The sequence below is a fragment of the Oncorhynchus nerka genome, linkage group LG20, assembly GCF_034236695.1.
Source record: "Oncorhynchus nerka isolate Pitt River linkage group LG20, Oner_Uvic_2.0, whole genome shotgun sequence".
Classification (NCBI taxonomy): Eukaryota; Metazoa; Chordata; class Actinopteri; order Salmoniformes; family Salmonidae; genus Oncorhynchus; species Oncorhynchus nerka.
The window spans coordinates 37,968,588-37,983,271 of NC_088415.1; the positions used below are offsets into that span (position 1 = coordinate 37,968,588).

The following is a 14,684-nucleotide window of genomic DNA, read 5'->3' on the forward strand; positions in this document are numbered from 1 at the left end:
CAGAGCCTGTTAACTCGCTGCTGCTGTTTCCTCGAAACTGAAGACAGCTCTGACAGAAGTGCCTTGTGCCTTTTAGCATAGTTCTTCATCCTCAGTGTGATACTAACCGCTGTAGGGTAGTACCCCAGGCCGCTTGGAGCAGAGACACCCCCAGGTCCCAGACAGCGGGCCCCCCCTTCATGGCCCCGTGGCCCTGTGTGTCCTGACATGCCAGGCAGCAGCAGCAGCACATGCCAAGCCCCAACAGGCCAGCCATGGAGCAGCAAGCCTGGATACTGAGGGGCTTCCTGGCTCAAGTGGAGAGCAAGGAGGCTGAGGTGGAGGAGGCGGAGAGTGGCTTCACCGGGGAGTTCTTGGTGAGTTATTCTCTTTATTTGATCACTCTGTTACAGGGGGACTCCTCTCTCAGACACGGGACGGGTTCCGAGCTGTCTCACTTCATCAACAATTGGATTAACTCTGTTGGCGTTGGAGTGGTGCGGTCTTTACCTCTGCTGTGATGTCTAAGCTTAGAGAGCACTGTGTGTATGTATTTGTTTGGATGTGAGTGTGGGCGGACATAGAGTGCTGTTGTGAGAAGCCAAACTGTTTCATTCCACTGGACAGAACTCTGTCAATGTCCCAAGAAGAATTGTACAAAAGAATGTCATGCTCAGAGGAGAGACATACTATTTACTGTATGTTGTGCTATTTCTGTATGGGTTGTCAGTCAATCCCCAACGACTGCTTATTAGCTTCCTCTTACTGCACTGCTGCCTGTTTCTAAAGGTCCCCATACAAGGAAGGAAATCTACAGGCAAATGCAATGTTATTGATGTAGAACGAGCCCCCCACCACCACCCACCCTACACACACACGCACGCGCTTAAACACACACACGCAGACAAATACACATATACGTGAACACGCGCGCACACACACACACACACACACAGACACGCACAGTGACTGACGGACGCTTGCGCTACAAATGCAAATGGATATGACAGAAGCCTTTTAGTAGGGCCAAGTGAAGCAGCGTCTACTCGGTGACATCAATCACCGGGGCACTTCAACTAAAACTCTGTGGTAACACTGTTTGGATAGTCCATCTGTGGACGCTCGACCCGCAGTTAGTAACATTTCAACTAACTACTAACCCTAGCTCTAACCCGAACCCTTACCCTTATTCTAAACCTAACCGTAATCTTAGCCAGCAGTTTCCTATCAACAGATAGTTTGTTGACAGTATGACAATCTGCAGTGCATCTACAGATGGAAAATCTGGACTGTCCAGATAAAGTCTGACCAACGCCGCCTCGTGCCACCCCATGGTCCTGTTCCCATGGATGGCATCACCTGTGGACCATCGCCATGGTGAGGAGTGACACCTCTGTGACTGAGGGTGTTGGGCCTACTCTCCTCTCCTCTCTCTCTGCACGCCGCCCTGCTTGTGTCATGCCCCTGCCGTCCTGACCACCCGGGGGAACAGAGCTCACATCACTTCCTTGTGGAACAAAAAGAGCTCTATGGTCTGCAGGGTGCAGATGTCTGCTCCCGGCCTGCTCTGCATCAGCCTTGTGTTCAGGCCGTCTGTGAGAACTGGGCCTGAACAAAAAGACCAGTGTGTTTGAGATACAGAGGACCAGGAAGGGGCACTCTGGGGCTTTATTTGGACTGTCACTCATTCACTACTAATTGGAATGGAGTCACTGATGACTGGAAGTTCTCTCTTAGTCTATGGCTAGGGCTGTTTCCAGGAAGCTAATGTCTGTACGTTTGAGCCATGCCAGAGCTGATAAAAAGCTTTGGCAGTAGTAGTGGTGTCACAGTGTTACCCACAGAGTGTACAGGGTGTGACTATAACACTGAATTTAGCTCTGGGGAGGAGTGACAACTTATTGCAGTTCAACTGTCTCTCCTCTCCATTAACACTGACGAGAACTGTAAATGCAAACCATGGTGGGCAGGTACTAGACTCAGACATGGGAACTGTGACAACGGCAACCTCATTGTCGATGGCTACTTGCTTCCAGTTCCCCAGAGGAACAAGGTCATTAGACACCCTCACATTTAGCCACATAGATCGAAGCGTTAGCCAGACTGGGATAAACCCTTCCCTCCTTCACATGCACACATACGTGTTGGGTTCTCTAATATTTGCCTCACTTCCCTCTGTTGCAGAGGCTCAAACGCCAGTCCACCAAGTACCGCACTGACAAAACCTACCCCACAAAGATAGCAGATAAGCAGGAGAACGTGAAGAAGAACCGATACAAGGACATTGTTCCCTGTAAGTCAGCTTTTACCGTTACAGTCTAATGCAGTGGTTTGAAGTGGTATATTTATGCAGTCCTCACTATAACCTTTCACTACTACATCTCACTACAATAGCGTCCTCATTTCCCTTCAGTTGACCACAGCAGAGTGAAACTGTCCCTCACCACCTCCAAGAACGATAATGACTACATCAATGCCAGCTTCATCAAGGTTGGGTGATGGGACTTTGTCCTGGTATACTAGACTGTACAATAGAAGAGTATTTGCAGCAGAGTCCCAGGTGGACGAGTGTGTGACACTGTGCTATGCGTACCCCCAGGGAGTGTCAGGGGCCAGGGCCTACATTGCCACCCAGGGCCCTCTTCCCCACACCGTGCTGGACTTCTGGAGGATGCTCTGGGAGTACGACACAGAGGTACAACTCTGTCTCTGTGTGTGTCTCTCTCTCTCTCTCTCCCCCTGTCTCTCTTTCTCTGGTGGGGTTGGTATACTGATGGACTGATGGTGAGCTTGTCTTCTAACAGGTCATAGTGATGGTTTGCAGGGAGTTTGAGATGGGCAGGGTAAGTCACTCTCTATGCTCATGTACACTATACACTTCTCTATTATTACACTCAGTGGTGGAAAAAGTACCCAATTGTCATACTTGAGTAAAAGATACCTTAATAGAAAATGACTAAAGTAAAAGTGAAAGTCACCCAGTAAAATTCTACTGGCGTAAAAGTCTAACAGTATTTGGTTTTAATATACTTAAGTATCAAAAGTAAATGTGATTGCTAAAATATACTTAATTATCAAAAGTAAAAGTATGAATAATTTTTTAAAATCCTTACATTAAGCAAACGACACAATTTTCTTGTGTTTTTTACATTTACGGATAGCCTGGGGCACACTCCAATACTCAGACATAATTTACAAACTAAGCATTTGTGTTTAGTGAGTGAACCAGATCAGAGGCAGTAGGATGACCAGGGATGTTGTCTTGATAAGTGTGTGAATTTAACAATTTTCTGTCCTGCTAAGCGTTCAAAATGTAATGAGTACATTTGGGTGTCAGGGAAACTGTATGTGGTAAATAAGTACATTCTTTTCTTTAGGAATGTAGTGAAGTAAAAGTTGTCAAAAATATAAATAGTAAAGTACAGATACCCCAAAAAACGACTTAAGAGGTACTTTAAAGTATTTTTACTTAAGTACTTTACACCACTGCTTACACTGCATTTCATAGTCAAATACTGTGTTATTAAAATGGTCGGTGTTGTGGCTTTATGCGCATTGAAGACTGTGTGTGTTACTCTTTTGTAGAAAAAGTGTGAGCGCTACTGGCCAAAGAAACAAGAGGAACCTTTTGTGTGTGACCCGTTTACTATTTACTGCGTGAGTAGTAGGCTACTTCCTCTCTCTTTCTCGCTCTCTGACCACTTCCTGATTTGGTTGGTCAAATGGCCTCTTAACCATAACTAGGTTATCTACACTGCAGTGATCAGTTGTCATGAATGGTAGATGAATGCAACCTTTGAAAATCCAGATACAGGCCCTAAAAAAATATGTTGATGTGCTTAGTATTCTTTTGCTATGGGATTCTAATTTCTAGGGTTCTCCTCAAACATGCCTGAAATATGCCTAAACATTGATAATCACTTGTGTCAAGTAAATGTAGTATACTAATGTCATTCTCAGGTTAAAAAGACTAGCCTCTGCAGGTTTTCTGTGTGAAAATAATGCTAAACTGCCAAACTGTGTGTTTGTGTACAGGACTCAGAGGAGAGTAAAGGAGACTATGTGAGCAGGAACCTAAGAGTGACCTACCGCAATGTAAGCACTGTTTATACCCGTACTATTAACTGAAATGCAGCTTTAATTAGAAACTATCATGGATAGAATCTGAGGACATAAATGCTTAAAAACGCAAAGTTGTGATGGAATATTTTGTGGGTGGAATTGTAGTATACTTTGGTGCCGAGCATGTCAGCAATAAATCCCCTCAAGACTAACATCACATGAGGTAGGGGTAAACAGGAAGCCCCGTGTGAGTACACAGGTCTCCTGGTGTGTCTCCCTGTCTGTGTTAACATTGAACTTTGTTGTTTGTCCCTTAGTGGAGTCGTACCCTGAGACAGCTGCACTATATCAACTGGCCGGACCACGGGGTCCCTGACACCATCCCTCCCATCCTGGAGCTCCTGCAGGAGATGAGAGCTTACCAGGCCCATGAGGATGTACCCATCTGTATCCACTGCAGGTCAGCTCTCCAACCCCCCTACTTCAAGTTAACTGTGTACTGTGTGTATGAATCATTGTCTGATACGGAGAGTCAATAAACCATCGCAAAGCACGGAAAGTTAGGTTCCCTTTGCATCTAATGCTAGGCAGTCATATATCTCTATCTATGATGCTGTGGTGTCCTTTCTCATGAAATGGTAATTGTTCCGTAGGTGGAACACATTCTTGTGGGTCCCCTGTTGTAGACCCCTTTATGCTCAGGCACCTCCCTCTTCTCTTAGACACACAGACAGGAAGTGTTTGTGGGCGGATGGCCGTCAGGCGACAGTGGGTGTTACAACAAACACTCGTATATCTTTTCCTTTTCTCTGACTGTCTCTGGCCATGGTTACAGCTAAAACATGAACTCAAAAGTACTTAGCACTGCATGCTAAGCCAGTGAAAAGGTAACAGAGTGTAAGTCCGTTGCTTATCTGAGGGCCTAGTGGTGGTGGTGTTTTTCAACCCTGTCCTCCTTTAATAACTCTGTTGACTGACTTTCGTGAGTAAGACAAGAGAGAGAGAGAACAGCGCTTTTTTCCATACTATGACCACAGTGACACACGGAAATTCCATCGGTGGTAACAGACCTCTTTGAAAGTTGCACAACGTGTTTGTCATAGGCTTGAGTCAAGTGTTGCATGACACTCCAGAAAGGAGACTCAACAGATAAATCCTCAAATGCATCAAGAGTTTTCCACAAGACATGCTATCCCCTCTCTCTGTTCTCTATAATAAGACTATGATAGACCCTCTTTAGCAACCCGTATTAGGGCCAATTGCGAGAGATGATTTACCCCAGTCAGATGGCATTACACTTCAGTTGTCAGTGTATAGAAGTGTCCGTGTACCAGGCTGACATCCAGGCGTGGTTTACAGGAGGCATCACAGATAGATGAACCACCAGGAACGGAATGTTCAGTCATAGGCATCAGGCATGCCCGTGCCATAAGACCCACGCTCTCCTCTCTACTCAGTCAGTTAACCCACAGGCAGGTTTGAGGATAGGAAAGTATTACCGTATGAAATGACAGATCTGCTTACACACGTTTTCCTTGGAACAGTTCACTCTCCACGGGAGACTGGGCTGCCCTCATATCACCTACAGTTGAAGTCGGAAGTTTACATACACCTTAGCCAAGTTTTTCCACAGTTCCTGACATTTAATCCTAGTACAAATTCCCTGTCTTAGGTCAGTTAGGATCACCACTTTATTTTAAGAACGTGAAATGTCAGAATAATAGTAACGAGAATGATTTCTTTCATCACATTCCCAGAGGGTCAGAAGTTTAAGTACACTCAATTAGTATTTGGTAGCATTGCCTTTAAATTGTTTAACTTGGGTCAAACATTCCGGGTAGCCTTCCACAAGCTTCCCACAATAAGTTGGGTGAATTTTGGCCCATTCTTCCTGATAGAGCTGGTGTAACTGAGTCAGGTTTTTCAGTTCTGCCCACAAAATGTCTATAGGATTGAGGTCAGGGCTTTGTGATGGCCACTCCAATACCTTGACTTTGTTGTCCTTAAGCCATTTTGCCACAACTTTGGAAGTATGCTTGGGGTCAGTGTCCATTTGTAAGACCCATTTGCAACCAAGCTTTAACTTCCTGACTGATGTCTTGAGATGTTGCTTCAATACAACCACAGAATTTCCTTCCTCATGATGCCATCTATTTTGTGAAGTGCACCAGTCCCTCCTGCAGCAAAGCACCCCCACAACATGATGCTGACATGATGCTGCCACCCCCGTGCTTCACGGTCGGGATGGTGTTCTTTGGCTTGCAAGCCTCCCCCTTTTTCCTCCAAAAATAACAATGGTCATTATGGCCAAACAATTCTATTTTTGTTTCATCAGACCAGAGGACATTTCTCAAGGTACGATCTTTGTCCCCATTGTGCAATTGCAAACCGTAGTCTGGCTTTTTTTATGGCAGTTTTGGAGCAGTGGCTTCTTCCTTGCTGAGCGGCCTTTCAGGTTATGTCGATATAGGACTTGTTTTACTGTGGATATAGATGCTTTTGTACCTGTTTCCTCCAGCATCTTCACAAGGTCATTTGCTGTTGTTCTGGGATTGATTTGCACTTTTCGCATCAAAGTACGTTCATCTCTAGGAGACAGAACGTGTCTCCTTCCTGAGTGGTATGACAGCTGCGTGGTCCCATGGTGTTTATACTTGCATACTATTGTTTGTACAGATGAACGTGGTACTTTCAGGCGTTTGGAAATTGTTCCCAAGGATGAACCAGACTTGTGGAGGTCTACAATTTGTTTTCTGAGGTCTTGGTTGATTTATTTAGATTTTCCCATGATGTCAAACAATGAGGCACTGAGTTTGAAGGTAGGCCTTGAAGTACATCCACAGGTGCACCTCCAATTGACTCAAATGATGTCAATTAGCCTATCAGATGCTTCTAAAGCCATGACAACATTTTCTGGAATTTTCCAAGCTGTTTAAAGGCACAGTCAATTTAGTGTATGTAAACTTTTGACCGACTGGAATTGTGATACAGTGAATTATAAATGAACTATTCTGTCTGTAAACAATTGTTGGAAAAATGACTTGTGTCATGCACAAAGTCGATGTCCTAACCGACTTGCCAAAACTATAGTTTGTTAACAAGAAATTTGTGGAGTGGTTGAAAAACAAGTTTTAATGACTCCAACCTAAGTGTATGTAAACTGACGACTTCAACTGTGCCTGGGCTGTTGAGTAGAGTCTGACGGTCTATCTGTCAGTTAGGCTGTGTGGGCCAGGAGCAGGAAGGACCAGGCCTGCAGGGACAGGCAGCAGAATGTATGTGCCAGATCAGAGCTGACAGAGTTGACAGCCAGGGCGTTAATAGCAGCCTGCAGTGCAATGACTGCTCACACTGTGTACACTCACATACACTGCAGTTTGCAGGCTGGGGTGCTAAAGCGCTGTTACACATTAATAGCTCAGCAAGGCCTTTCATCACGCTAGTTTGTACTGTCAACAACGAATGTATAGTGTACTTGTTTGTGGTTCTTAATTAATGTACTGTGTTTTACGTTAACCTTGTTTTCTTCCTGTTTGTCCCCACAGTGCTGGCTGTGGAAGAACAGGAGCACTGTGTGCCATCGACTACACCTGGAACCTGGTGAAAACACAGGTGAGATAATGGTACCTGCCCTACCCTATACAGTAACATCTCCTCCGAACCAGAGTGTGAGCAGAGGACCAAAAACTACTGTGTCGATGTCGTGCTGTACTGAAAGATACCGTTTCTGTAACTGTGTGTGTCACCTTACTGATCGTTACCGACGCCTTTTGTGTTCATTTCCAGCTGCTCACAGAAGAATTCAACATCTATGACCTGGTCAAAGACATGAGAACACAGAGGCCTTCTGTGGTTCAGACCAAGGTAGTGTTCTCGCTTCGAGTTCTTCGTAGGGTTTTTTACGTATAACCACGTGTATAAACACATCTGTTGTGACAGGCTTCTATTAGACCAAGTGTGTGTTTTCACTTCATAGTGCTATTTTTAGCGTTATCACATACAGCACATACAAACAGTGTGACATGCCTCTATCTGAGCTATTATCGCAAGGCTGTAGCTCAACATTATCTGATGCCAACCCACTCAAAGCCTTAATCTGTAACAAGTAGAGCCACATATTTAGAGCAATCTCTAACGTTGGTAGCATCTCCCCACGTGCAATCTCTCATGACTATTTTGTTGGAATGCTTCACAATAATATCTTGCCGTGGTAACTGATAAGGGATCGATTGAACACTAACAGAACTGGTTTTGTGTTTAACTACAGGAACAGTACGAGCTACTATACAGAACCATCAAGTTCCTGTTTGAGAAGTACCTGCAGTCCATGGCACCAGTCCCCCCTTCCTGTACAGAGGAGGTGAGACAGACAGCGTGTTTGAGGGGATCAGTTTGAGCAAGGCGAGGTGCAGAATCACTGATTTTGTTCACCTAATGAGTAGTTATTTGGGATGAAAGGTGATTTGTAGATCCGAGATTCTGCGCACAAGGACTCTTGCTAGGGGAACCAGGCTGGCTGTTTGGTCATGTGGTAGCAACAGTTAAACCACAGGCAGAGGAACACAGCAAAACAGACAGACTATGACCAGTGATCTGTGTTTTATGTAAATACTTTCTCAGAGGGAGAGTGATTAAGCGTGCAATTCTGTTAAACTGTTTAGGTGCCAGCGGCCCCCTCACCCCCTACAGCCAGTGACAGTGAGCTCTCTGACCTCAGTGAGGAGTCTGAAGCTGAACAGGAACCAGAACCTAAAATGGAACCACAGACAGAACACAGGTACCGCACAGTAAAGACTTTTCCCCCATCAACCATAGATCTGACAATTCAAGTTTTTTTCATGATGCATTACTGTAAACCTTGAAGCATATCTCTATTACAATTACACTACATGACCAAAAGTATGTGCTCACTTGCTCGACGACCAACTCATTCCAAAATCATGGGCATTAATATGGAGTTGGTCCCCCCCTTTGCTCCTATAACAGCCTCGACTCTTCTGGGAAGGCTTTCCACTAGATGTTGGAACATTGCTGCAGGGACTTGCTTCCATTCAGCCACAAGAGCATTAGTGAGATCGGGCACTGATGTTGGGCGATTAGGCCTGGCTCGCAGTCAGCGTTCCAATTCATCTCAAAGGTGTCAGGGCTCTGTGCAGGCCAGTCATGTTCTTCCACACTGATCACGACAAACCATTTCTGTATGGACCTTGCTTTGTGCACAAGGGCATTGTCATTCTGGAACAGGAAAAGGCCTTCCTCAAACTGTTTCCACAAAGATGGAAGCAAAGAATCATATAGAATGTAATTGTATGATATAACGTTAAGATTTCCCTTTACTGGAACTTCCTCCTCCAGGTACAGGTAGCATTCTCCTGGCATCCGCCAGATGGCGTTTGGCGCCAGATGGCGTTTCCACTGCTCATGAGCCCAATGGCGGCCAGCTTCAGACCACTCTAGCCAATGCTTGTCATTGCGCATGGTGATCTTCGGAAACCCATTTCATGAAGCTCCAGACGAACAGTTATTGTGCTAACTTTGCTTCCAGAGGAAGTTTGGAACTTGGTAGTGAGTGTTGCAACCGAGGACAGAGCATTTGTACACGCTACACACTTCAGCACTCGCTGATCCAGTTCTGTGAGCTTCGGGGGCCTAACACTTCACAGCTGAGCCGTTGTTTCTCCGAGATGGTTCCATTTCACAATAACAGCACTTACAGTTGACCGGAACAGCTCTAGCTGGGCAGAAATGTTTAAACTGACTTGTTGGAAAGGTGGCATCCTATGACAGTCCCACTTTGAAATTCACTGAGCTCTTCAGTAAGGCCATTCTAGTGCCAATATTAAGCTATGGAGATTGCGTGGTTGTGTGCTCGATTTTATACACCTGTCAGCAACGGGTGTGGCTGAAATAGTCAAATCCACTCATTTGAAAGGGGTGTCCACATACTTTTGTATGTACAATGCATTCGGAAAATATTCAAACCCCTAGACTTTTTCCACATTTTGTTAAGTTACAGCAATATTCTAAAATGGATTAAATATGTTAAATATATTAAATATTAAAAATGACAAAGCAACAACCAGGTTGATAGAAAGTTTGCAAAACAAAAAACTTCTTTACATACAGTTGAAGTCGTCAGATTACATACACTTAGGTTGTCACTCCACAAATTTCTTGTCAACAAACTATAGTTTTAGCAAGTCAGTTAGGACTTCTACTTTGTGCATGACACAAGTCATTTTTTCAACAATTGTTTACAGACAGATTATTTCACTTATAATTCACTGTATCACAATTCCAGTGGGTCAAAAGTTTACATACACTAAATTGACTGTGCCTTTAAACAGCTTGGAAAATTCCAGAAAATGTCATAGCTTTAGAAGCTTCTGATAGGCTAATTGACATAATTTGAGTCAATTGGAGGTGCACCTGTGGATGTACTTCAAGGCCTACCTTCAAACTCAGTGCCTCATTGCTTGACATCATGGGAAAATCTAAATAAATCAACCAACAAATTGTAGACCTCCACAAGTCTGGTTCATCCTTGGGAACAATTTCCAAACTCCTGAAGGTACCACGTTCATCTGTACAAACAATAGTACGCAAGTATAAACACCATGGGACCACGCAGCTGTCATACCGCTCAGGAAGGAGACGCATTCTGTCTCCTAGAGATGAACGTACTTTGATGCGAAAAGTGCAAATCAATCCCAGAACAACAGCAAAGGACCTTGTGAAGATTCTGGAGGAAACAGGTATAAAAGTATCTATATCCACAGTAAAACAAGTCCTATATCGACATAACCTGAAAGGCCGCTCAGCAAGGAAGAAGCCACTGCTCCAAAACCGCCATAAAAAAAGCCAGACTACGGTTTGCAACTGCACAATGGGGACAAAGATCGTACTTTTGGGAGAAATGTCCTGGAATTTGGTCTAATGAAACAAAAATAGAACTGTTTGGCCATAATGACCATCATTATGTTTGGATGAAAAAGGGGGAGGCTTGCAAGCCGAAGAACACCATCCCAACCGTGAAGCACGGGGGTGGCAGCATCATGTTGTGGGGGTGCTTTGCTGCAGGAGGGACTGGTGCACTTCACAAAATAGACAGCATCATGAGGGAGGAAATTGTGTGGATGTATTGAAGCATCATCTCAAGACATCAGTCAGGAAGTTAAAGGTTGGTCGCTAATGGGTCTTCCAATTGGACAATGACCCCCAAGCATACTTCCAAAGTTGTGGCAAAATGGCTTAAGGACAACACAGTCAAGGTATTGGAGTGGCCATCACAAAGCCCTGACCTCAATCCTATAGAAAATTTGTGGGCAGAACTGAAAAAGCATGTGTGAGCAAGGAGGCCTACAAACCTGACTCAGTTATACCTGCTCTGTCTGGAGGAATGAGCCAAAATTCACCCAACTTATTGTGGGAAGCTTGTGGAAGGCTACCCGAAATGTTTGACCTAAGTTAAACAATTTAAAGGCAATGCTACAAAATACTAATTGAGTGTATGTAAACTTCTGACTCACTGGGCATGTGACGAAATAAATAAAAGCTGAAATAAATCATTCTCGTTACTATTATTCTGACATTTTACATTCTTAAAATAAAGTGGTGATCCTAACTGACCTAAGACAGGGAATTTGTACTAGGATTAAATGTCAGGAATTGTGAAAAACTGAGTTTAAATGTATTTGGCTAAGGTGTATGTAAACTTCTGACTTCAACTGTAAGTATTCAGACCCTTTGCTATGAGACTCGATATTGAGCTCAGGTGCATTTAGTTCCCATTGATCATCCTTGAGATGTTTCTACAACTTGATTGGATTCCACCTGTAGTGAATTCAATTGATTGTACATTATTTTGAAAGGCACACACCTGTCTATATAAGGTCCCACAGTTGACAGTGCATGTCAGTGCAACAACCAAGCCATGAAGTCAAAGGAATTGTCCGTAGAGCTTTGAGACAGGATTGTGTCAAGGCAGCAGCATTTACAGTCCCCAAGACCACAGTAGCTTCCATCATTCTAAAATGGAAGAAGTTTGGAACCACCAAGACTTTCTTGAGCTGGCCATAAGGCCAAAATGAGCAATCGGGGGATAAGGGCCATGGTCAGGGAGGTGACCAAGAACCCCACAAGTTCCTCTGTGGAGATGGGAGAACCTTCTAGAAGGACAACCATCTCTGCAGAACTCCACCAATCAGGCCTTTATCGTGGTGGTCAGACGGAAGCCACTCCTCAGTAAAAGGCACATGACAGCCCACTTGGAGTTTGCCAAAAGGCACCTAAAGCACTCTCAGACCATGAGAAACAAGATTCTCTGGTCTGGTGAAACCAAGAATGAATTCTTTGGCCTGAATGCCAAGCGTCACGTCTGGAGGAAACCTGTCACAATCCCTACGGTGAATCATGGTGGTGGTAGCATCATGCTGTGGGGATGTTTTTCAGGAGCAGGGACTGGGAGACTAGTCAGGGTCGAGGGAAAGATGAACGGAGCAAAGTACAGAGAGATCCTTGATGAAAACCTGCTCCAGAATGCTCAGAACCTCAGACTGGGGTGAAGGGGTATTGGGTATTTGTCATTATGGGGTATTGTGAGGAAGAAAATAAACAATCCATTTTAGAATAAGGCTGTAATGTAACAAAATGTGGAAAAAGTTAAGGGGTCTGAATACTTTCCGAATGCACTGCATATCACAATAGCCAATTAGGGTTCTGACGCATAGAGAAAAATGCCTCCAGTGGCCTTACTTCAATAAAATGTCTGGATAACTCCTATTTTGTTCCAGGCACACAGAGAGCGAGGAGCCTGGTGGGATATCCAATCACGGCATACCAGTGGCCTTCTTTGCCCCAGAAGTGCATGTTGACCCACTGTGTGACGCGGCTATGTGCTCCCCCTCAGCCATCCTCAATGCTCTGAGAGCTAGGGACAGCCAGAGGGAACAGCAGAAACCATACTCCCTACAAACACAGACTGTGAACCAGAAACCACAACCCCGCAAGAAACAGCCCAATAACATGGCCGTCAATCAGAGACCACCATACCCGCTACTGACACAGCCTAATTACCAGAGACCTTATTTCCTACACACACAGCCTGCTAACCTGCCCACCAGCCAGGACCTGAGGCAAGAGCCCAGCCCCAGTATCCCCATCATAACCCCTCAGGCACTCAGGCCTCAGGAGGTCTCTCAGATAGCCATGGAGCAAGAGAAGTTGGAGATGGATAGAGAGATCACCCCACTGGAAATACCAGTGCTTCCTGTGGACTTATTCTCCAACTCCCTCTGTCTCACCATGGAGGACCCCTACTTTGGGCCTGACTCAGCCCTGGCTGCTCAGGATCCCAAAGGGTCTGATGATGAGGAGGAGCAGGCTCCACTGAGCCAGTGGACAGAGAACCCCTGTTTCAACGGACCCAGCCTGACCCTTAACAGCCAGCGGATGGAGCTGCCAGCCCTCACCACCACCAACGCTGCCCTGGGTGCAGTTTCTTCAGATGAAGACAGTCCACCTCCATTACCTGAGAGAACTGCTGAATCATATGTACTGGCTGCTGGTGCAGGTGAATTTTGACATGCTTCCTGTTTAAAATGTGGGATTAACATATTCCAACGAAATATTTGGAGGGCTAAAAATAAATATCTTCCTGTGCCCCTCAGAGCGCTTGGATAACATCTCTAAACCTAAGATGTTAGAAATCATCCTCCCTTCTAATGCTGAAGCTGAGGCCCTCAGGGGGGGGAATGGTGAGTGGAGGAATGGTGAGCGGAGGAATGGTGAGCGGAGGAATGGTGAGTGGAGGAATGGTGAGCGGAGGAATGGTGAGTGGAGGAATGGTGAGCGGAGGAATGGTGAGCGGAGGAATGGTGAGCGGAGGAATGGTGAGCGGAGGAATGGTGAGCGGAGGAATGGTGAGCCGAGGAATGGTGAGCAGAGGAATGGTGAGCAGAGGAATGGTGAGTACTCTTTATAAACTCTTCTTGATAAGCACTCAAACATGCATTTCCTCTCAACCTCATTTTCCCCCATAGGGAGTCCCCTGTCGCCTATCCCCCCACTGCCAGAGAGAACGCCAGAGTCCTTTGTGTTGGCCAACGATGCCGGTAGGAGCACTCCTGTCTTCCCTCCCCTCTCAGTCCCTGTAGAGAAGATGGTCCAGGACAGGCCAAAGGACAGCAGGATTGGAACATCCTCAGAATGGTGTGGCCATTTAGGGGACACACCAGCTCTGGTGGAGAAGAGATCTTGGACGAGGAGCAGGAGCTTAAAAGTTAAAATGACAACACTCTCAGGTACATTTGTCAAATATGTATTTTTTCTCAGAATAATAAAGAGTTTTTTAAAAAATTGATTGTTCATTAAAAAAAAATATATATATTACACGGATAGTCACAAAACGCCATGTGATTTTAATCTATGTCTCTGGCCTTTTCCCATTACAGTATCACCCCCGGTTACAGTGCCTCCCCTAGTTGTATCTTCGGTTCCTGCTCCCTGTACATCTATAAACCTTCCTCCTCCCCCTCCCCACCCTCTGGTCCCTACTCTCTCACCTCCAGGTAAGCAAAAGTGACACCCATTTTATGCTTTCAATGTAACTTTTTCCTATAATGAGGGGTCCTCACTGACTTGTT

General features: G+C 45.1%; 1 protein-coding gene across 3 annotated transcripts in view; it reads left to right on the top strand.

Annotated features, from left to right (window-relative positions):
* The window catches only part of LOC115102451 (tyrosine-protein phosphatase non-receptor type 12-like), an 18,595-nt gene continuing 3,911 nt past the window's right edge, over positions 1-14,684 (top strand). Inside the window, exons 1-16 of one of the 3 annotated variants that reach the window (XM_065005468.1) lie at positions 1-356; positions 2,164-2,272; positions 2,393-2,469; positions 2,579-2,674; positions 2,784-2,822; positions 3,565-3,636; positions 4,015-4,074; positions 4,359-4,501; positions 7,587-7,653; positions 7,828-7,905; positions 8,309-8,401; positions 8,703-8,818; positions 12,834-13,612; positions 13,710-13,796; positions 14,082-14,342; positions 14,493-14,609. In XM_065005468.1, coding sequence (XP_064861540.1) covers positions 231-356; positions 2,164-2,272; positions 2,393-2,469; positions 2,579-2,674; positions 2,784-2,822; positions 3,565-3,636; positions 4,015-4,074; positions 4,359-4,501; positions 7,587-7,653; positions 7,828-7,905; positions 8,309-8,401; positions 8,703-8,818; positions 12,834-13,612; positions 13,710-13,796; positions 14,082-14,342; positions 14,493-14,609 — 2,320 coding nt within the window. In that variant the 5' untranslated portion in view covers positions 1-230. The remainder of the gene's footprint in view (positions 357-2,163; positions 2,273-2,392; positions 2,470-2,578; positions 2,675-2,783; positions 2,823-3,564; positions 3,637-4,014; positions 4,075-4,358; positions 4,502-7,586; positions 7,654-7,827; positions 7,906-8,308; positions 8,402-8,702; positions 8,819-12,833; positions 13,613-13,709; positions 13,797-14,081; positions 14,343-14,492; positions 14,610-14,684) is intronic. The other 2 variants (XM_029622410.2, XM_065005469.1) reach the window with 2 other exon arrangements.